The sequence below is a fragment of the Seriola aureovittata genome, chromosome 9 (assembly GCF_021018895.1).
Source record: "Seriola aureovittata isolate HTS-2021-v1 ecotype China chromosome 9, ASM2101889v1, whole genome shotgun sequence".
In the NCBI taxonomy this organism is placed as follows: domain Eukaryota; kingdom Metazoa; phylum Chordata; class Actinopteri; order Carangiformes; family Carangidae; genus Seriola; species Seriola aureovittata.
The window spans coordinates 19,079,702-19,102,960 of NC_079372.1; the positions used below are offsets into that span (position 1 = coordinate 19,079,702).

General features: G+C 41.7%; 2 protein-coding genes across 7 annotated transcripts; one reads left to right on the forward strand and one right to left on the reverse strand.

Annotated features, from left to right (window-relative positions):
- Nucleotides 1–763: 763 nt before the first annotated feature.
- On the forward strand, nt 764–17,078 carry csde1 (cold shock domain containing E1, RNA-binding). 6 transcript variants are annotated; one of them, XM_056384391.1, is made up of 21 exons: nt 764–891; nt 3,618–4,296; nt 5,383–5,639; nt 7,778–7,976; nt 8,144–8,310; nt 9,183–9,269; nt 10,080–10,177; nt 10,263–10,344; nt 10,537–10,665; nt 10,788–10,913; nt 11,073–11,288; nt 11,371–11,541; nt 11,629–11,790; nt 13,147–13,254; nt 13,422–13,600; nt 13,715–13,827; nt 13,925–14,044; nt 14,153–14,331; nt 14,466–14,629; nt 14,715–14,847; nt 15,457–17,078. In XM_056384391.1, the coding sequence occupies exons 3-21, from the start codon at nt 5,514–5,516 to the stop codon at nt 15,502–15,504; spliced, it is 2,607 nt and encodes an 868-aa protein (XP_056240366.1). In that variant the 5' UTR covers nt 764–891; nt 3,618–4,296; nt 5,383–5,513; the 3' UTR covers nt 15,505–17,078. The 6 variants fall into 6 exon arrangements, with proteins under 6 accessions (XP_056240366.1, XP_056240364.1, XP_056240365.1 ...); XM_056384389.1 differs by lacking the exon at nt 5,383–5,639 and adding an exon at nt 6,930–7,118; XM_056384390.1 differs by lacking the exon at nt 5,383–5,639 and adding an exon at nt 6,930–7,118 and having other exon boundaries at nt 11,371–11,511.
- rassf11 (Ras association domain family member 11) lies at nt 16,830–20,282 on the reverse strand. Its single transcript, XM_056384397.1, has 2 exons — nt 19,446–20,282; nt 16,830–19,351 (listed from the first exon to the last, which is right to left on the reverse strand). The coding sequence occupies exons 1-2, from the start codon at nt 19,546–19,548 to the stop codon at nt 18,024–18,026; spliced, it is 1,431 nt and encodes a 476-aa protein (XP_056240372.1). The 5' UTR covers nt 19,549–20,282; the 3' UTR covers nt 16,830–18,023.
- Between the last annotated feature and the right edge of the window lie 2,977 nt (nt 20,283–23,259).

Below are 23,259 nucleotides of genomic sequence, written 5' to 3' on the forward strand. Positions count from 1 at the left end.
TTGAGGTTATAACTCTACTTTTGTTTATTATTTAGGTCACAGTCGGTGGTGGTGTTGTACTAGAGTGTTTTTAAAATTCTTGCTTTCTCCAATATGTAAATGGATTGCACAAAATATTAGGAACACCTCTCAATATAACACCACTACAAACTACAACCTCAATAATAAATATGTAGTTAAATTAATACCTCTCTGACAGTGACAATCAAAACTTAACATTATTATATTTCTAAATGCAGCATTTATGGAAAAGCTTTTGTATCATATTAGATTGTAGACGAAATGAAGTGTAAGTGTAAATTATATTGATTCATACTACAATTAGTTGATTACTAATGGTGGAGTGGTAATTGTTTTCATGACATCCAGAATGTTTTTGAAAAAAAAGAAAAAAAGTTTTTTTTTTTTTTTGTATTGACTGCCAGGACCCAGTTCTGGCAGTACTTTTTCTACTATGTTCAGCTATTTCTGTAGTCCTCGTTCTGTAGGAGATAGTAGCATTATTGTTGAAAACATCTGTAATTGGAACTGTTAAGGAATTAAATGGAGGACACGGGTTGAGTTCAGTTGACTGGAACTTGTGAAGGACATGCTGATGACTGTATTTCCTGTGAAACTGTCGTATGACTCTATCTGCTTTTGAGCCCAAACAGCCAGTAATTGAAAACATTGCCATTATTGTACGCTACTGTATTCCAAGTCTCCCATGGATCATTGCGAGACCACGTTCGAGGTTACTCACCAGCAATTGCTCGGTTGTGGCCACTCCTTCCTATAGGCTCTTTGGTTAGCCTAACGTTGTCAAATATCGCGGTAGCCGCCTCCCTAATCACTACGTAATGTGCCGTGCTGCTTCTAGCGGCGCTGGTGACAGTGCTGAAAGCTGTTGGGGTGAGTTTTTATTAATACTTTTTCCCCATTTCATATAACAGTTGAAACATTTGTTTGTAACGTGCCAGTAAGACATTTTCTCTGTCTTATCCAGTGGGACTTTAGAAGTGAAGGGTTTATCCAGCGCTAAGTCATACGCAGAGCTCGGGCCTGGGTGGAGGCAGGCGTATTTTTCCTCACCATAAATCACCACACACAAGGACTATATCCAGCAGCATGCTATCTAGCTAGCTAGCTAGCTAACTAGCTAACTGTAGCCGCTATTAGCAACTTAGCATTGCCAACGGCCTAGTTACATTGTTAACGGTCTAAATAAACAACTCGGTGAAACATGTCCCAGCGTACCGGAGACACAGCCCTTGTGTGAAATTGTTGTGTTAAACATTAGCGAAAGACGTGGCAGTTTAACAGAATTGAACACGAGCCTCCGAGCGTCTTACTTGGCGTCTTTGTTGTTCCGTCCTCGTGCCGTTAGCTCTGACAACGTTATCTGTCCGTTATGTGTGTATGAAGAGAACAAATTCAGTTATTGCTAATCAAGGACAATTTATTTTGACCTCGATTAGCACAGCTCGTATAATAAGTAATGATGAAGGATGGGTCTTTGCGTCACTTACAAATCGGTTATGCCAAACTCCGCTTTTGTCTCTTCAATGTAATGTCTGCCACTACACCCGGTGTTAAAGGGAAGCGAGCGATGCGCCCCAATTCTATGAAATAAGATTTTATTGAAATAACGTCATTATTCGCTGATCACATGGGTGCCGATTTTTTTCTTGCCACCACACCGGTTCATAACAAGCCTTAAGTGAGTTTCCATTGAGTGTGTACTTGTTAAAATGAACCCACGAAACACTTAAAATGACATTTTTGGGATGGAGCTTTGTATGCCTGTCTCAGTGTACGAGAATAACACGACATTGTGCTCACTTTCCGCGAACTTTGTGATCAGACCCCAAGCCACGTACATATGATAACATCTGAATAATTAAAAACGACTTATGTGCTAACTAGTTGAGCTAACTTGTGGCGTAATTACAGTGTCGCAGTGAATTAATCTACATATAAGAGTTGGAAACGCCCGGGGGGTATTGGCTGTTTACGACTTTAGCGGTAGCAAGATGCTAATCTGTCCGGTTCTGTTTGTCCACACAAGGTCATTGAGACGATTACTTTTATACTTAGCTGTTACTGTGTATGTTATTCGGACTAGCGAGCTGTAATCCAGCGAAATGTAACTCATATTCGGTCGTTTACGCACATATTGTGGAGTTTGGCATTTGTTAGAAATTAGCTGGCTAGCCTAGATGTGACGTTTTTCCATCCCGTTGCATGCCGCAACGTGTTGGATCAGGCCATATTAGCAGTTCCAGCTGAGGATGGCGGATTGCTAGGAAGTGACAGGCGGTTGTTATTCGGGCCCAGACTAGAGTAGCACCGTCGTGTTAAAGCTTATTGGTTATTCTGTCGCAATTGAGGCAGTCGGCATGGGTCTTACTTTCATGTTTAGGGATTATCGAGCTAAACTGCCGTCTTTTACTCCTTAGAAAGAGCTAAAACGGCCAATAGGTGCTGGTGGTTTAGTGGGTGGACTTTTTTTTTTTTTTTTCTCCCTCTGTCCTTCTGCGTCACCAAAAGCTGCAAAAGGGGGAGCAGAAAAGGCCATCTCCTCCATGGTTGTTTTCACTCGAGTGTTGTCTCTGTTCATTGCTCATAACCTTTAACCCACTTACCCAATCCATCTTGTTATAATTGAACTCTTTGTTTGTACTACCACCAGGATGTATGCCTTTAGTGGGTCAAGTATTCATCCAAGTGCTGCAAATGAAAACAAAATATTAAGGTGCTTCTAGGTTAATTTAGATTTGACATTTGGATATGAACACCAAAGAGGCACCTTTTTTTCTTATTAAAACAAAAAAATCAACATCTCTACTTCTAGGAATCTCGTTAGAGCATTTTCACAACACTATATATTAACCTTCCAGGAATAATATGGAAAGGGAGTCATTGCAACACAGTCAAAGCAAAATATATCATGTGTCCTGGGTTGGCTCATCCAGCCTGTTTTCAAAGCGGTGTATTTTTGTCAACAACTCTCTTCCTCAAACCCTCTGCTCTAACCTACTGGTGGGGATCATTTCCTGAGGTTCTCACAAAGTTAAGCAAATTTTACATTTTTTTACACACACACACACACACACACACACATACATCTTTTGGTAGCTGAGCCTCACCTCTACATTTAACACATGTACAGTAAGTGTGCAAAACATGTATAGGTTGAATGACAAAACAGAGGGCCCTGGTCAAAAATGGTGCCATAAATATCATGCCCTGAGCTGAAGTTATGCACAAGCACTTGTTGATCTACAACTCTTGTCTGCTAGTCAGCTGCCTGGCATTATGGGCTGTATCCAGAGGCATCTGAGGAAAACCTATTTTTACACTTGTGAGTCTGGGGGCAAAGAATCTAGTGTTCTCAAAAAAAACTTTAGGCGACTGATCCTCAGGGTTGTTCCCATTTTTCATGTGACAGAAAATGTGGGATTCTTATGACTTGATAATGTAATTAATTTTTTTACTGTCAGTGCATACTCCACAAGCCCTTGGAGCCTTTTAGTCATTTGTGTTAATCCTCAATGTTTGATATGTGAAATTGTTGTCGAGGTGAAGTCAAAGTGATCTGTTTTGCTCAGCTGACCAAATCTGCCTTTTCTCCACAGTATGAAGTGAAACGGAACTGAATTTTTGTACCATCCGCAACTGCTTCAAGTTCAGATCATAACACAGAAACAGAAGATAAACCTCCCAAAACAACAAGCAAAGTTGCAACACTGAAGACACGTGGAGGGAAAAAAAATAAGGATCACTTCAAGGGTTTAACACGCAAGAAGCAACCAAATCCTGAAACGACCAAAGAAGACGAACAACAGCCCAACTGAAACATAGAAGAGAAGCAATCCTATGCCCAAGCATATTCTGAGAAGACAATAACTGATCTGAAACCAGAAGTTTGTGCCTACTCAACAGCTTTGACAAAGCACACGTCCCAACGCTGCTCCTAGCCCTCCTCATCCTCACCACACCACCGACTTACCGCCGGGGTGTGGAGTGGGCTGCTATCTGCTATTTTTTTCCCCCCATAGGTCCCCCCATCTTCCCCCCCCTCTTCTCTTCCCACTGTTTTTCATTGTAATTTTTTCTAAGCAGTGTTATTGCACCTGCGTTTGCCTTTTTTTGCGCTAGATTTCTCCCCCATTTTTTGCTTTATGCAACCATCTAGAACTTGTGCCAGAAACCTGTAACAAGTGTGTGTGTTCAACTGTGTGCGTGAAGAGATCTGCAGGAACTGCATAGTCATCGAGATCCAGAGAATTACAAGACTCAAGACGACTAATAAAGGTGGGTCTCAGTTGTAGTCCCTTCATAACATGAGACCTAGCGTGTTAACATCAACTGTACTAATAATTGTTAAGTCACTTGTGCTTTCATTTGTCATGTTTTGAATAATTTCCTCCACCCAATATTCTGAAAATGATTCCCTTTTAATGTCCTTTTTAAAAATTCAGATTTAAAGAATTTGTTATTGCAAGTTGGTGTTTACTTTGGGGGTTGACTTCAGAATCTGTAATTGGTAAATTCCCTGTTTGTACACATGACTCTATTATACAGATGTACAAACACAGACTTTGTAAAACTCTCAATTCTAATTAAGTTTGGCCAGCTGTGCGGATTTTGGACAGCAATGCAGAGGTTGTTTTGTTTATCACTGAACAGAAACAACAGTTCATTTGTCCTCTTTGTTTGCTTAAACATCCAACTCTTTCAAACACGTGTGCAACTCTTTAAAAAGGAAAAAAAAAGAAAATTGAAACTTGTATCTGGATTTGTGACCTCATCAGTTAGATTTGTGTTCTCAATTTCTGAATTGCGGCACCTTCAGTGATTGTCTATTTGTAGGAGCTGATTTCACTGATTAGCATACCTTTAACCAGAGAGAGAAATGTCAGTGAAAGCAGCTGCTGCAGTGCTTTGTTAGAAATGAATCCTGTGTATTCACTGCTATTTGCACGTGCTTACACATGTTGCTATCTGGGCTCGAAAGCACACATAATGTGGATTGACTGTGATAAGTGATACAGAGCTGAAGATTTGATTCTTATGTCATTGACCTCTACATTGCCGTTTGCCAAAGATAAGTCTTCTTAAAACTTCTCATAAGCCAGCTGTACTGAACCGCCACCACCTCCAGTTAAACTGGTTATTCAATTTAGCTTGATTAATGATTTGATTGCCTTCCCCTCACCCAGCCCGCACCTTTTTCCTGCTCTGTCGTTTTGAAGTCATAACCTCCCTGATTTTTGCCCTTTCAACTCCCTCCCTGGGGGATAAAAGCCCACAGCTATTTTCCTTTGTTTGTGACACATGGCACACTGGCTGACCTATTTGCCTTACCCGTTATGTTTGTTCCTCTCTTCACCCTTGCAGACATCCAGCGGTGTATCATTGGGTGGTTACATAAAAATAGTACTTAACAGTGAAGCAAAAAAAAAAAGATTAAACAAGTAATCAAGTTCAGCAAGTGCTCAAGCAAGTTTGGTCCGAGTTTATGGGAAAATATGGGCAGCCCCTGGAAAGGCTTTGTTGAGTTTACCTTGCCTGCGTCGCCACCCACCGCGTTTGTTAGCGCTGACCTGAGCAGCACCTCCCCTGTCGGACTCAGCCTGTCGCCATATGGCCGATCCGTAAGTTTCACCTTCCCACCTCTTTTCTAAGTGCCCCACCCCATCGAACACCCATCCACCCACCTTGCCCTGCATCTCTCTGCTGTTGAATGGCCTAACCTCTTTCATCCTTTTCGGGCTCCCGAGACTAGCCTCTACTCAGATGTATTGTTGCAGGGCGAGGGGTGTTCTGCTGATTAAACTGCAGAAATTTGCCGCTTTTTTACAAATCCTCTAGAGCCATTTTCTTTCCATTTCCCTCGTATTTTTACTTTGCATCATAACCCTGTAAAATTTAAGTCAGGCTGTGACATGGGCAAATCATGTTGGGCTACATTAATGCTTGTACATAACTTCACTCAAAGCAAGTCAACGCTAAACTACGTACTAGCTGATCCCTAGGGAAAAACTGAATGGGTAGTATTTAAGGTACTTGCCCGTCAGAGCTGAACTAAAACCCTTCATTATCTCTGAGACCAAAACGTTGGATGTGGATGTTTGAGAGTAATCACTGCACGGGCAACATATTACAGGGTAAAAGACCTGCAGATGTGTTATGTCTTCTGTGAAGAGTAGCTTGTTTTGATAGTGCAGTGCAGAACAGGGCCTAACAGAAGAGGCTGCTCTGGGACCCCCCCTCATAACCCATAACCCATCACCAACTCTCTGTCCACTGTAAATGCACCGCTATTTGACCTGTCATTTGCATTTTCTGATTCTCCATTTTCAGTAGTTTTATTTTACTTCACCTTGAGTACGATTTGTGACACTTCACTTAAACCACTTCACCGTAACTGACTGAACAAAGAAGTAGGTTGGGCTTTTCAGGTTTTTAGTCTGCCTTCTCTGGAAAGACATTCCCGTTTGAATGCACAAGCGTTTTCAGCCACTTATTAGTGCTATTGATTGATGCTGTGATGTGAGATTGTCATGGTAGCATATCCGTCGATACGGAGTGTCCTTACACCTTTTTCTGTGTGGTATTTTGGCATTAGGATTTCTCACAGGGTTTTTAGTATTGGTGGTGGTTGCGATGAGCTGAGATACAATAAAATGGCATTGGAGAAGTCTTTGTACATTGGTAGTGTAGTATATTGCTGTGATATTGTGAGATGTATATACGGTGTGCATGGGCAAATGCAGGTTAGATTAAGCAGAAGATGCAGTGTTTTAGACCGTTGCGCTGGATAATAGCCGGTCCCGTGTAATCACAACTCAACAGTTTGTGATGATGGTAACTTAAAAAGAAAATAAAAAACATTAAATACTATGTCTGTCCTCTTTGTCAAAGCTGTTACTTCCTCCCAACAGCATATTCAAGTCCTATCCGCAGTGTCAGAAATGGAAAGAGGGTCCTCTGAACCTCCAGTGGCTCGCAACACTGGTGCTGCCCGATCTACCTCTACTGGTCCCATGAATATCCCCCGCTCCTCCTCTGTCTCTTGCCACCCCCACCCTGGGAGTAAAAAACATAGGCGGACTCCCTTGTATCAGAGATCAGTAAGGTGGCATGTTGGGTAGTGCCAGCATTGAATTAACAATCAACTGTTGTTGTGTCATGTGACTTTCGCTAACAGCATGGTTTGTTGTTGTTGTTGTTGCGCAAGTTCAACCAGGGCCCAGTGGCAGATTTTGATAAGTGAGTTTTACGGGTATTTGTCAATAATCACTGGTTGGTCTGTTGGTAGAAGGAGGTGAACAGTTTTTGTACACTTGTCTGTCTAACCAGAATTGCATGAAATTGTTTACAATTTTCTTAGTGTTGAGAAGATTTAGGAGCGGGCAAATTGAGTGACTTGTAGGTTTTACTGCATGACATTAAGCAAACCAGGAAGCGTTGCTGTGTGTTGCTAAAAATAGTTTTTTTCCAGCCAGCAGTATGAATTAAACTGAAATTCTTTCAGGGTATTATCAATGTGTGTTCCCTTCTGTTGATGACCAGATAGCCCCTGAAGGCTCTAATGTAGCTTTACATTAGCTTTTTTTCCCCTTCCCCACTTCCTCTGAAATGTGCTGTTCTTGCATGTTTGAATTTTGTTTTGTTTTTTTTTTGTTAAGGTTGGCATCAAACCCTACCTTAAAATTGTAGTTACTTATTTTGGTCTGCTTCATGTTGTTCCGCTGAATGCAATTTAACACTTGGTTCTCGTTTTCCCTAGATGAGTTTTGACCCAGGCATGCTCCATAACAATGGGCACACTGCATACGCCAATGGCACAGGACCTGGCATTAGAGAGACCGGTGTGGTGGAGAAGCTCCTGACTTCCTACGGGTTCATCCAGTGCTCCGAACGTCAGGATCGTCTCTTCTTCCACTGCTCTCAGTACAATGGCAACCTGCAGGAGCTTAAAATAGGAGGTGAGAGGCTTTGGGCTTGTGTACAAAATCATAAATACTTAATCTGACTCTATCTTCGCTTGCTGAAAAGAGAAACACATGTGCTACGTTACTGAAACTTAAGCTGTCCCTGTATCATTTGAGGTGTGCTAAGTGTTTTTGGTGTTCTCCCGTTTCTCTCTCCTCAGATGATGTAGAGTTTGAGGTATCCTCTGACAGGCGCACTGGCAAGCCCATAGCAGTGAAGCTGCTAAAGATAAAGCCAGAGGTGCTGCCAGAGGAGCGCATCTCGGGCCAGGTGGGGCCAGACCTGCACGCCTATCCCTTTACTGTGCTGCATGGTTATATTCATCCAGTTAAGGAACACCATTTTATTTTTGGTTCTGTTCTTGTCTGTCAAGTTAACATTTATATGGCCCATTGTGTTTTTTGGGCAGGGGATGTTATTCTAAGTTCAGTGTAAAAATTTTTCCCACATCTAAATTTAAAAAAATAACCTTTTCCGTCAAGATTTATTATACATTTGAATTTCAGATTGGCTTGTTTTCGCTGACATGCATGTTTGTTGGAGGTGTTGAATGTCCGTTAAACAAATATGGTCAAGTGGTCATTGGGAATGCCCAGTGGGTGTATTATTTCTCTGAATGCTCAAAGCAACTAGTGTAGCTCAGTTGGTCAGTTTCTCAAACCAACACAAATCTCACATGTGTTATTCTGTTACGTGACTGTGAAGAGTCAATGGGCCTGACCGCTGCAGCAGTACAGCACAGACTGTCGTGCTCGGCTCATTGGTCGTGTTCAATTCGTGACATGCCAGTGACACCGCCTGTCTTGTAATGCATTCACATAACACATCTAACTCCACATCCAGAGCACAATGTGACCCCACAAAGCCCACACACACTCATCCTGATTCATTCGCTCACCAACTTGTTTAGTCAGGTTATCAGCATGGTGGAGGCCGTTAGGAGGCTGGACAGTGTATAGAGGTTTTTACACTGAAGCGCAACAACAATGCACATGCAACTCTGCTAGCCCGTAGATGATGCTCCACATCTGACACTTGAAATACTTGTTACTGTGACATTTGAAATTCAGCCATCATTTCATCCATCCTGTGTGCAGAGATATTGTCATTGGGCTGTGTAATTGGAATGAATATTCAGTCAAGGATTTTCAAAGCAGTGTGTTAATGGCCTCCGTCTGCTATTTCCTCCTCTTCTGCAGGTTGTGTCTGCAATCCCTGTGCACTTGGATGGAAAGTCTGCCCCTGTCCAGGTGCCCACTGGCAGTGTTTGTTATGAAAGAAACGGGGTAAGAGAAGTAGCAAAGATCACGGCATGTTTGATCAATAAAATGCAGAATGGTAATGTAATTAAAATGTCGTCGTTCCACTCCTGATGATTTTGTTCAGACAACTTTTTTTGTTTTTCATGCTTGGCTTGTTTGCCAAAATACTCACTTATTACCTATTCAGTTTAGGTCTGCTCAGTTTTATTTTAATAGTGCCATATCATTATGTACATTATCTTAAGGCACTTTACAATATTAAAGAGAGAAACCCAACAGTTCCCACAACGAGCAGCACTTGAAGATGATGGAGAGGAAAAACTCCCTGGGTTGAGAGGAGAGGGACAGACCAGGAACAGCTGTATATTGTATATTAACGCACTATCAGGCTGGTCGTTGTTGTAATAATAATAATAGTGATACTTAGAGGTGTGGCACCAATTATTTATAATAATATAAAAAATTGAGTGTTTGGCAGATCAGGATCCTGCAGCTCTGGATACCTGCAGAAGGAGAACAGGGAGAGAGAGAGAGGAGAAATACAAACTACAGGAGAGAGAAATCACAAAGTTAATGACAGTTAGTGTGATTTTTATAAATGTATGGGGAGGGAGAAAAAGAGAATAGCACAGTGCATCATGGGAGTTCCCTCAGCAGCCTCTAAAGGATGGTTTATCAAAGAGGAAAGTGAAAGTTTTATTTTTAAATGTAAAGAGGGCGTCTGCCTCCACAGCGTGTTAATGGTGCAGCACATAACTCTCAGATATGAAAGAGTTTAAGGATGAACAGGTGAACCATCAAACAAAGTCTGACACTGGTGTGACTGTTCCACAGGAAGTGTTCTACCTTACCTACACTACCGATGACGTGGAGGGTAATATCCACCTGGACACAGGTGACAAAGTCAGCTTTTACATGGAGACCAATAAGCAGTAAGTCCTCACAAAGCATGTCATTATTGTCTTATTGATTCCCAGCTTGCGCTTGATTTTTATATTTGTCACTCTTGTACATCAGTACTGGTGCGGTCAGTGCTCGCAATATTCAACTTGTGAAGAAGAAGCAAATGAGGTGCCAGGGTGTGGTGTGTGCTACAAAGGTAAGGTCCACTGATATTATTACAGGAACTGTCTCTTATTAAGCTAATTAGACAAATCACTAGTGTCTTTGTGGTAGCTGACTTTGCATAAATAAATGTACTACCCAGAATAGTCAAGCAAAGAGGCTGTACACTTCCCCTGACAACCCAGAATGATGTATTTGTTATGTTGAACCATGTGTTGTCTTTCAGGAGGCCTTTGGATTCATTGAGAGGGCTGATGTGGTAAAGGAGATCTTCTTTCACTACAGCGAGTTCAAGGGTGATCTGGAGGCTCTGCAGGCTGGAGATGACGTTGAGTTCACCATAAAAGACAGAAATGTAGGTGGTGTCAAGCTTTTTTTAACGCACAAATTTTAAAACAGATTCCACACCTGTGACTCTTTTAACGACCTTCCTGAACATGTATAACATTGCTTATATTTTATGTTCTTGCGGCGCAGGGTAAAGAAGTAGCCACAGATGTGAGGCTGCTCCCCCAAGGAACAGTCATCTTTGAGGATATCAGCATTGAACAGTTTGAAGGCACTGTTGTCAAGGTCATTCCCAAGGTCCCCACCAAAAACCAGGCAAGTAGATCACAAGTCTGGCAAGTTGAATTATTATATATTTGAAGAGGCTTCATTTGTAAAAAAAAAAAAAAAAAAAAAAAAAAAACAAAAAGCAGACCCCAGCAACCAAGAATATAATGTACATGTGATGTAAATCTTTGCCTCCTGCTTCCACAGAACGACCCTCTTCCAGGTCGCATAAGTGCCCGGATTGGTTTCACTGACAAGGAACTGCCGTTTGGTGAGAAGGACACGAAATCCAAGGTGACCCTTCTGGAGGGCGACCACATACAGTTCAACATCTCCACCGACCGCAGAGACAAGCTGGAGAGGGCGACAAACATTGACATCCTCCCAGACACTTTCAACTTCACGAAGGAGACACGTGAAATGGTGAGAATTACAGAAGACCGACTTATATTATTCATACTTATATATTCATAGACGGCAACTGTTTCACCAAATCTCTTTCTAGGGGGTGATTGCGGCCATACGCGATGGCTTTGGCTTCATCAAGTGTGTGGATCGGGACGCCAGGATGTTCTTTCACTTCAGCGAAGTTCTGGAGGAGAGCCAACTGCACATCTCTGACGAAGTGGAGTTTACTGTTGTGCCTGTAGGTCCCGTTTATAAGCTTTTCACCAAAGTATGTATTCTGTGTTGTTACGTATGAAGGCATTTTCTAATTGTCTGTTAACAGCAAGCTAAAGTAAAAATGTCCTATGGTTGCCAGGATATGCTGTCGGCTCAGAGGAACCACGCAGTGCGCATCAAGAAGCTGCCCAAGGGCACAGTGTCTTTCCATACCCAGTCCGAGCAGCGCTTTATGGGTGTGGTGGAGAAAGAAGTGGCAGTCACCGCCAAGAACGCCAGTCCCACCAAGGGCAAGGAGAAGGTACTATAGTGCACAATTATGACACGTATTATTGCACACGAATCTACCCTGAGTACACTAAGAAACAATAGTGCTACTGGCCCACCCCCAACCGACTTCATCTGCCCCACGTCCCAGTTTTTTTTTTTTTTTTTTTAGTTCTAATTTTCCTCTTTGCTTTCTCCTCCTTTGACCTCCTCCTGTTCATCTTGTCGGTTAGAAAAAAGACAAGGTAGGACTGAAACCTTCTGCATGAAGCCACACGAATAATGTCTCACAAATCAGTAATGATGCTCATATTAGTGGCACAAACTTATACCAATAGTCTATACAGTTCACTAACATTTAGTCTAAGAAATAATTATATTATCCCTAGATCTTAGATGTTGAATTTAAAAGTCAACCGTTGACAAATAATGCAATGTAAGAAAACTGTTTAGTGCGCCTTGCTGTCTAATGAGTGTCTGTTTCTCTTACTTTTCAAGGGTAAAGTTGTAGAAAAGGTTAGTCTTTGCAGGCCTCTGGCCCACTGATTGCCTCCTTTACCTCAATAGTTGACGGCATGGTATTTGATCACCGATTAACCCTTAACATGGAATCAAACACTGCATCAGTGATTTCAGCGAGTAGTCTGGCTGCACAATCAGGGCTGAAACTCTAATCCCGATTACTAGTATGGTTTTTGGGAACAGCCTGTTAACTGTGTTTTTGTCCTTCCTAAATGATGATAACGTCACCTGGATTAGTCATTCGATCAACATTTCTCTGGCCTCTGTTACTCTGGTCCATATATATATATTTTTGGAAGCTTGAATTTAAGATAGTTGCTAAATGTTTTCACACTCAAAACAGTTGTAGTAATTTAAGTGGCAGCAAGAAAACCACAAATGATTTATACAGCATAAAAAAGCCTGTCCTGCTGAATTTATAGACATACTTTTCATCATCTTTTGTTGGGAATAAATGTGAAATGATCTCAGTCAGTCGCGTACTGTGATTGGTTCAGGTGATAACTCTGAATCTGGGTATTACAGGACTGTTCCCAATAGATGAAACTACATTAGTGATGGGTAATTATGCAGCCCTGCATTAGTAGGCTGTAACTCGGCGCTGTCGCAGTAGACTAGGCTAATGCTAACCAACCGTGCTGCTATTGAGTGATGCACTGCACACACTGGTGCCTCTCGTGTGCTTGTGTAGGCTATCTGCACATCATCCTCTAATACACTTTTATGTTTGAGGCATTTAGTAGCTTAAACGAGTTTTGTTGAGAAACAAGTGTAGCGTTGCTGAGAGACTTCATTGGCTGGAGCCAGCTGGATCAAACACTGGTGATGCTCAGGTGATGAAGGTTTTGATGTGTGGCCTTCTCTGCAGGAATCTGAGGAAGGAGTGATTGCATATGAAGACTGTGGAGTGAAACTCACTGTGCCATACCATGTTAAGGACCTGGAGGGAGGAGGTCACCCACAGGTCGGAGACAAGGTAAACTGCTCAGTGAAGGGACTTAAAGTAGTGACCTCAGCTGTTGCAGATACTGCTGAAGACATGGGCATCATGAGGTCTGTAGCAGACCAATGCTGCTACTATTGCCACCTTTTTAGTCTTTATTTTGTCTACACCGTATGAAACTTGTGATGCTTGTCCTCTAGGTGGAGTTCTCTATCAACGAAGTGAAGCGAACCGGCCAACAGAGCGCTGTCTCCATCAGGGTCCTGAACCGTAACGCCTCCAGTGCCAAGAGACTGCATGGATTTGTTGCCACACTGAAGGACAACTTTGGCTTCATTGAAACAGCAAATCATGACCAAGAAATTTTCTTTCACTACAGGTAGACGTTTAAGTTGTAAGATGCGTATTAAGTTGCTGATTTTATTTATTAATAACACCCAAAGAAATGTTAATTGATATCTAAGTCACGGTTCATCTGTGCTTTCTCCTCCAGTGAAATGTGTGGAGACTTGGAGAACTTGGAGCTGGGCGACACAGTCGAGTACACTCTCTCTAAGGGAAAAGGAAACAAAGTCAGCGCTGAGAAGGTTACCAAAGTGGCTGCAGGTACGAGGGGTTTAAGTCTTAACTGATTTCTAATATGGCAGTTTCAGTTCTTGCAAATAAAAGCTATGTGCAATCTTGTGTTTTCCCTCCTTTTTAGTGAATGGCATTGGAGATGATGTTGGTGTGACAGTGATGATGGGGAAAGTCATCCGTCCTTTACGCAGTGTAGACCCCTCCCAGACAGAATACCAAGGGCTTATTGAAATCACAGAGGAAGGTTGGTGTCAACGTATGATGGCACTTGGAAACCCAAGATTTTAAAGCACAGTTTTTCTTGGGGGGTAGGGAAGTTGAGCTGACATCACCCCCTTCTTGGTTGTTTCAGGTGGAACTAAAGGCCAGAATTATCCCTTTGGAATCATGGGTATGGCGAACAAGGCAGATTGTCTGCAGAAAGGAGAACTTGTGAAGTTCCAGGTTTGCACAGTCGCTCAAACTGGACAGAAGATGGCCTGTAATGTAGTCCCTCAGCGTAGAGCCATGGTGGAGTGTGTCAAAGACCAGGTAGGTTGTCGGTTATTAATTTACAGTTTCATTATTGTTTAGAGCACTTGGTTTCTACAGCGCACGTGACACTGCAGTGAAAGGCTCCCAATTTTTAAACCCCTAAAGTTTTGCTTTGTTTTTGTTGCCCCCAGTTTGGCTTCATCACTTATGAAGTTGGTGAGAGCAAGAAGCTGTTCTTCCATGTAAAAGAAGTGCAAGATGGCCTGGAGCTCCAAACCGGGGATGAGGTGGAGTTCTCAGTTGTCCTCAATCAACGCACAGGAAAATGTAGTGCCTGCAACGTGCGTAGAGTCAGGTAAGGACTCCACCCGGATACATGCAATCCAATTTTTGGTCTCGGTGTCGATGTTTTAATTCTTATTACGCCCCTATCACGACAGCGAGGGGCCAAAACAGGTGGTGACCCCTCGTCCTGACCGTCTGGTGAACCGATTGAAGAGCATCACCCTTGATGACGCCAGTGCTCCTCGCCTGGTCATTGTAAGACAGCCCCGCGGTCCTGACAATTCAAAGGTACATTTTGCCTGTATTTTAATTGTTCTTTGAGCAGATATGTCATTTCACTGTCTAATAATTAAACGATAGCTTCAAATAATAATTTGATTTTTTTAATGTTAAATATTGTAAATTTGTTAATGAATTAAGACTTTTATACTTCTGTATGGGTATGAAATTTAAGACCACTTTTCCATTCATTATTATTATCAGCTGTATGTGCAGAATACTTGTTAAAGTACTTGAAAAATCAAGGTGCTTTATCATGAATGTTAAAGACTTGGCCATAATAGCCTTATACAGACTTAAAAGTCAACCTTTCATCTGCACTGAACGCAGCAAAGTTGGCTGTGATATCATTAGTGGTGTCTCATTTTATTGATTTCTTTCACACATAACGAGCTACGAGAACCAATATGAAGCTTGTGAGACTGGTGCTTAGCTGTTATCTGAAAAACAAACTACGCTAGATAGATAAATAGGCTGAGGGGCAGGTTGTTGTGTAATATTTAAAATCAGATCAGGTTTTTACATTGTCCTTCCATAAACCTTCAAATCCCACTGGATAACTTGGATTTGGCATGAAATATAAGCATCAACATTCACAGTTTGTCCTCTCCTCTGTAGGGCTTCAATGTGGAGCGCAAGACTCGTCAGCCTGGTGTCATCGACTGAGCAATACAGAGCCCGCCCCGTTCAGTGTTGGTGGGATGCTGTCCCGTAGGGCAACAGCAGGAGATAAGGGAATTTGATTTGACACATGCTTGTACACACAAACTCACACACAGAACATACACACACATACAGTAATCGGCATGTGTAATCTTTGTCCCCATCGATACCTGCGCGGGAACTTTTCTCATTCCACGGTTCCCTGCCTCCCATGTATGATGTACTTGATACAGAGTCCACACTGCAGTGTACATGGGATCTCTGAGTGTGTGTGTGTGCGTGTGTGATGTACCCTAGAAGTGATTATAGTGTGTAATGGAGGTATTTGTTTCTGAGGGCCTCGTCCCTCTAAATCAGAGTGATGACTGTGTGGCTGTCTATGTCCCTATCTTTTTGAATCTGCTTTGACTGGAATTCTGCACCTGTAATCTGTCCAATAGTCTGCCTGGGTGAATGAGTGTGACTGTTGGCATGTCTTTGAGCTTCTGCTCCATTTTTTTTTTTTTTTTTTTTTTTTTTTTTTTTTCTCATATATTTGCTCCTTTACCCATGGAAACTTGAAATGGATTCATTATCAAAGTTTCCACTACTGTATGCTTTCCTAAAAAAAAACAAAAAAAAAAACGCATAAAGCAAAGCAAAGTTCCCTCCATAAGGAGGATCATATTTCTCATATGTGCGGGCTTAAACTGAGGATTCTTCTCTGCTCCGTTTTTTGAGCAGTTTTAAAAATGCTTTATTGAAGAGCTGAAGAGAAAGCATGGTGTGTGTGATGTATGTGAATGTCAAAGTAGTCGATCTAATGGGATTTACTTTACCAATCTGGAGCCTTTAGATACCTTTTTGGTATTCACATGCTCCACTTAAGCAATTTTTCCCAGGTGCAGAATTCCTCGTGGCATCTTATATCTGCAGTTCTTTTATACTATGTACTTTTTTTCTTGCACATATGTTTTTGCTTTTTTTCCATTGAAACTCAATCTGCTAATATTGAATTAAGTAAGAATAAGGTGCCTAAAAACTACAAGCAAAGTGAAATGAAAAAAAACAAAAAACAAAAACAAAACAAAAAACAAAAATTAGATGTATCCTCTGTTCCCAGCCAACCGCCAAAATATTCAGAACAATCTTAGGGTGGCTGTCTTTTCTAGTAGAAATAATACTGATATGCATCCCAAACCTGTGGGTTGAACTATACTGTATGTAATGTGTGCTTTTTTTTTTTTCTTTTTTTTTTTTTCTTTTTTTTTTTTTTCTTTCTTAGTGAAAGTTCAAACTTCAGATATAATGAAACAAATTTAACTTAAAGGAGAAAGGTAAAGTATTAGAAATTCAGTAAAAAAAAAAAAAAAAAAAAAACATTAAAAAAAAAAACATTAAAAATCAGGACATCAGTTATTGTGCTCTGGAGACATGTTGGGTGAGCTGTTGTGCCTCTGCACATTAAGTTACAGTCAAAATTAATTTCAACTTTAGAGATCACCGGGTTTCAGTTGAACCACGTACAGAGGTTCTCATGTACTTTTGTTAATGGTCTTGAATGAAACAATTGAATTAAAGTTTTATGAAAATCATGAGCTGGTTTGTATTTGTCTTTTTATTTCAGAGAGCGGCTGCAAATCTGCTTTAAGACTATTCTAAGAAAATTATAATGTAGCTGTGAAAACGACTCATTGACATGAGGGCAAGAAACAACCCAGATATTTTCATTCAACATTATAAAACATTAGACAGGTTTTATAACAAACACAAAGGTACATAGTTGAAACTAACAGAACCATCGTGCCACATCGAAGAACAATAACATCCAGGACTTCTCAGCAGATGACAACATTTACAAATTCACCTGAGACAAAGCTTTCAGTCCAGTCCTACTTTCTTTTTCTTTTTAAACTGAACGCTTGCATTAGCTCCGAGTCGCACAGAACAGGAAAATGCATCATCCACAGTCCATCTCGGTGCCATTAGAGTTCCTATTGAGGTCAGAATCCCCATGATGCACAGATGAAACGCTGTCTGCCAGACAAAGCCGGTGCAAGGACATTTATTTGATTTCCCTCTCCAGTAAAAGGCTTTTAACATGTACAATTATATAGTGTTCCATAATTGACTTCAACACAAGGTCACATGGGCTGGATACTATTCATAGTTGCCAAGAATCATCTACCTCCAGGTTTAATTATAAAATAACATTTGAATTTGTGACTGCTTTTATGAGGTTAAAATGTTGCAGTGAATGGGTTGCATTATTTAAAAAAAAAAAAATAAAATAATGCTCTTGGACCACAGGGTCTCACCTCTGACATGGAGCCTATTCAATCACTAGGGGGCTCACCGAAGGCAACAAACTGTGGGAGGACTGGGCTCGTGTGGAAGTGAATGCACCACAGTACTGGGGCTCCATTCCAGCCACATACATACAGGAAGTCTTGGGTACAAACACTCAATACAAGTTAAACTCAGAGGATTGGAGCCCTGCGACGTGAGGAATTAAACTGGCACAAAGGAGCATTCATTAGATTCTAAACCTTCGTGCCGCCCAGATATATAGTCAGTTCAGAGCGGTGAATCACCTTCTTTTTAGTCTGTAATTGAGAGCTTTGGGATTCAGACCAGCGCGTCCACCACTCCCTGAGCTCTGCGGGACCCGTGGGCCGCCGCTCTTTCATCTGGCTGGGAGAAACTAGAGCATGAGGAGCGTTGAAGTCTTTTCTGGGCAGGAACTTCCTGTTAACGTTTACATCCCCATCTGGATCAGATCGTTGGCGATTCGCGTACTTGGTTGAAAGTTCAGTGGCGGCGTTTGCACCGGCTTTTGAAATCGTCTCTGAATCCTCTCCAGCGACGCTTTGAGAGGCAAAGAAATCCAGCCCCTGTATTTTGTGCTTGTACTCCTCCAGTGTGGCCTTGCAATCAACAGCCTTTGCCCTCATCTCTAGGAACTGACACTGCAGATCTTTCTCATAACCTTCCTCTGCCTTTAATTCATTCTCCCAAAACCTTATCAGCTCCGTCTCTTCTTCAGCCGTTCTCTGCTGCGCTTCCTGCTCGGCTCTTTTGGCCCTCTGTTTCTCCTCCAGCTCAGAAATCTGTTTGTCTATGAGTGCAATCTGGACCTGTAAATCCTGCAAACAGCCGAGCCGACATATGACGGTCTCTCTCAGGCTGTTCTTCTCATCTTCAACCGTAACGCAGCTTGAGCTGAACAGGTCGTCGGCTTTAGCCTCTTGATTTTTCTTGTAGTGTTTGCTTTCTTTACCTCTCGTCTGACTTCCCATGCAGCAGGACGTTTGACGATCCAAGTCTGACTTGAAACTTTTCTCGCCTCTGACTTTGCCTCTGCTGCTTCGACCCAAATTGTCTTTGTCAACACTGAGACAAACATCCAGAGAGGTACGGTTCTTTTTATCGGTCCTCTTACTGCTTTCCTTATCGCAGGCAGTACTGTAGACTTTGCCTTTCCCCAGACTCTCCAGCCATTCCCAGGCCTCCTCCATGAGCGTCAGAGACTTTCTTTTAGGCCTTTTCACTTCTTCCTTTTGCTGCTCAGCTTCCTGCCTCAAACAAGTCAACGGCGGCAAGCTTTGGCGATGCAAACTAAGTGAACCGCTGCTCCGCCGCATCCGAGCCCCTGCATCTTTTCTTCTCAGTGGCGGGCAAGGTTGGTATCTGCCAACTTTTGTTCTGCTCATTTCATCCCAGACAGAGGCTCCGTTGTGGAGCAGTGTGAGCTGGACCTCCCTGGCCTGCTCACCGTACTTCTCCAGAGTCTCCAGAAGGCGTTCGTTGGGCGTCATGCACCGCTCAAAGTCTTTGAACTTCTCCCGTAACGTGTAGCGTCCGGGCTGACCTGAAGAGAGAGAGATGACCGCGGTTACCAGCCGGGTCAGCACCGCGTCAGAACATCAATGGTAGCCACAATAAACACACACACATGTACATACCCAGGGCTTGAGCCAACGCTATGACCACGTCTTGACATGTTGTTTCCTCTGTGACTCCACAGACCACGCGTGGGATACCGTCCACAGACACCTTCACTTCCATTGCACCCAGTCTGCGTTTTCCAAAAAAAGACACTGGAAGCGTGTTGTGCGGAGGCTGTTGTAGGGGAAGTGGTGGAGACAGCTTAAATGACCCTCATTATGATCCACTCTAATCTGTCTGCCCATCACGCGCTGGTCGAGCTTCAGGACAGTTTCAATCACTGTCTACAGTAAAAACAAAAAGTAATTAACAGAAACAAAAACCTTAAGCACAGTTAATGTTAAAGAATAAACTATCGCAGGGACCTGCCTCTCTGTCCTGTCTGTGGTACCGGTGCTCGGACCTGTCTGCTCAGAGAAGGGGGGGTGAATGTTCTGGTTGGGAGGAACAGTTAAGGCCAATTAAAATTCCTAAGGGCATCTACCACTGGAGGACAGTTTATGATCCCACCCATCTTGCATAGTTTCCATTCTGCCTGAACAAACACGCGGAAGAACAGATTTTGTTTTAGATTTCTATGAACTTGTACAACAACAAAATGTTTTCAGACAGAGCCAGCGCTGATCGTTTTAATCGTTTACCTCATTAATATTCACCAATAATCAGACAAAGTGCGTACACAGCTCCATTACCCTCCCTGTCAAATATTACTCCAATACAAGTGAAAGCTCCTCAGATTTTTACTTGAGTTCAAGTACTTCAGTAACCTGCTTTTAAAAATACTTAAGTATTCAAAAGTACATTTTTTATGTCAATACATTGTTGTGTTGCTCCACAGTTACTACGACAACCTCCTGAATGCACTGACAGAAAACCTGCAGAATAAAAAGCTATGATACAAATTGCCATAAAAACACATTTGAATCAACAAAAGATTAATTTTTTTTTAGGCAGTGATGAAGTTTGGTCTCGGTAAACACAGCACAACATTTTGAAAACAAAGGAATCTTTTCTAAAATTATGGATAAGTCTCCGGTAAAGAATCTCCATTCGCTAACAAAAAAAACTCTGCTTCATAGAAATGTAGTGGAGTCAAAGACATACAGTATGTTTCCAAAAAAAAAAAAAAAAGCTCAAGTAAAGTGCAGATTCTTACAAAATATACTTAAGTACAGCACTCAAGTTTTTCCCAGGAGGCATTCTGACATATCACGGTAGGAAAGGTGCAGGTGAAGATTAAATGAATGTCATGAACAATTTTAGCAATTTTATACTACAAGTGTTTGCAGCATTTTTTTTTGTTTTTTTAATTCACATCAACAACCAACCTCTTGACCACTGGAGTTTTGTTTTATTTTGCAGTCTGTGTTTATTCACCCTGAACCCATAGCTGTAGCTGTGTGTGTGTCTTTGCTGTGATCAGAACCATTTCCACCGCAGCCTCCGGATTTAACTGGATAAAGCGCGTGTGTGCTTTATTAGCTAATGAGCTCAACTTTTCATTCAAGAGAATAAATATTCTGTTTCTTCTTTTAAAAGTTGCACAGTCTCACTTTAAAGATACCGAGCACAATTTTATCTGCTGTTAAAGGCAGCGTCCTGTCTGATCCCTAAGTCACACACACCACCATGACCTCCGCCGTTTGTACCAATCAGCAAGTTCTATTTTTATGGGCTGTCACGCCGTGAGATTTTAAAATGTGAAATTGCTGCTTCTGCTTTTTTTTTTTTTTTTTTTTTAAGGAGCAGCACAGTTTAAGAAAACACTGAATCTGTTTTGTTCCTTTTGTGACTTGGAGCAACATTTAAACAGTCTGATGGAACGATCAGGTCATGTATATGTGCAGTGAGCAGTGAGGATCATGCATCAGTGCTGTCTTTAGATCTGGGTGTTCCTCCTTATCGTTCTAACAGGAAGCGTGATTACAATCCAAGCGGCGCACGTAAACATGTTGGACTTGTAAACCGCAAACCAAAGCCGCCACTATCAAGCACATACCTCATTCCTCTGTGATATTCTCAACCTCTATTCATTTAGATGAGGGCTGTTCAATATTTTATGCAGCTGTCAAGATTTCAGATTTCACTTAAATTAAAAATCATTTATTTAGCACAGAGATTCATCTTTTTTTTAACAGTGTCAGGTTTGGCTTTTCGCTCAGCGTTTGAACAAGTATCTTGATGTCAGAATCAACAACATGTCAACACTTGCAGACAATACAGTGCATGTACGCTGTTTTAACGCTGCTGTCACACGACTGAATGTGGCTGTGGGATCAGACGTTTAAGTTTTATTCCCACATGCACTTGGAGGATCTGTACTCACCCATGAATTTGACACCAGTAATAATCAATACAAAACAAAACATTGTTATTTGACACCAACTTGAACTGTTTATATATTGGAATTACACTCTGGCAGTTCATTAGGAACACCCGGCTCAAAGTAATGCACTCTGATACAGATGTGTTGTGGTGCCGTTGGACTGTATTGCATCATACAGAGAGGTGTTTCTGTTATCTAGCCTCATTGGTGTAAATGCAGAGGACAAAATAATAGAAACACCTGTCACTGCAGTTCAACAGCACCTTACTACTATTTATCATTGGATTATTTTAAGCACAATCACCATTGTAAACTGTTTTACACTAGCTAAGCTGGACTTGTTTGTCATCTGCTCCCTGTTTTTCATTTTGCAGACTATGTGTTGTGTTTGCTTTTACACTAATTAAGTTCCTAGCGGATAAATAAAGTTGTTTTGAGTTGAGTGCACCATCAACTGCAGCCTCCAAAATGATCGTAAAGTTTGAATCAACAGCTCTTTAAAACAGTTTCAACACAAGATGAATATTATAACTGTCATACAAGGAGGATTTATTGCAGGATTGCTACATAAAAACTACTATACATATATATACTGTATAAATTTAGGTGGTTCCTTTTGGATTTAGATGAAAAAAATCCACAGCTTTAATTTTTCATGTTCATGTTTTTCAGCTCATGTGACGTCCAAACTCGACCCAAACAACTCCCACGCTAGAAGCAGGACAGGAGAGCACCTGTTGTAATTTGGTAGTGTCTGACAGTCCGGGTGATGACGAGTAATGCGAGACGGGGGGGGGGGGGAACTTGGACTCCCTGCTCGAGTGAACCGCACGTCCAGCCTCTCACAATCTCTCAGGCTCATGGTGAGGAACAGTCAGATCTCTTTAGACCAGGAAAACGAGGCTCTTCAGAGAACTTTTCACTGACGGCCTGTGTCAGGGTTTGTCCTCGGAGGTCACATTCACATGGCAGATTGGCGATGGCATAAATCTGAGATGTAGCATTAAAAATGAACGCACAAAGAAGAAATGTTCATCTGAAACTTGTACCCATCAGTGTCAGATCAATTGAGATGAGTGGCTGAATTAGTCAAATATTTGGAAGCTATCCACCTGAAATGTTACTATCTACAAAGGTTTGTCATTTCCTCAAACACACGCTTTTCACAAGTTTAAAAATCCTGTCTGATCATTTTAATTTCCGAGGGCTGAACTGACAGACTGCCCGTTTCAAACTTGATCTCTTTAACTAGTTGCGCCATAAGAGGAACTTTGACATTTAGGATCACATTCCCTAAAAATAGACGGCTTGTTAAGTGTCCTCAAGCTACACAGCGTCTCAGGATGAACTGAGGAGCAGAAGTGTGTGACATAAGTGAATGGTAAAAGGTGGGTGAGGGCAACAGGGAATTATCTGTCTCACCAACCAAAGAGATTACTTCCAAGTTCCCAGGGAAAAAAAACTTTTAGAGTTTTTCAAATATACATTTTCGTTGCTCTGAGGAG

Excerpts from the sequence above, each read along its gene's own strand:
- rassf11 (XM_056384397.1), bottom strand. The coding sequence starts at position 19,548 with ATGGAAGTGAAGGTGTCTGTGGACGGTATCCCACGCGTGGTCTGTGGA. Across the intron at positions 19,352-19,445 it reads AGCGTTGGCTCAAGCCCTGG|GTCAGCCCGGACGCTACACG; the intron begins GTATGTACATGT and ends CTCTCTCTTCAG.
- csde1 (XM_056384389.1), top strand. The coding sequence starts at position 6,960 with ATGGAAAGAGGGTCCTCTGAACCTCCAGTGGCTCGCAACACTGGTGCT. Across the intron at positions 14,332-14,465 it reads TGGAGTGTGTCAAAGACCAG|TTTGGCTTCATCACTTATGA; the intron begins GTAGGTTGTCGG and ends TGTTGCCCCCAG. Across the intron at positions 14,630-14,714 it reads TGCAACGTGCGTAGAGTCAG|CGAGGGGCCAAAACAGGTGG; the intron begins GTAAGGACTCCA and ends CTATCACGACAG.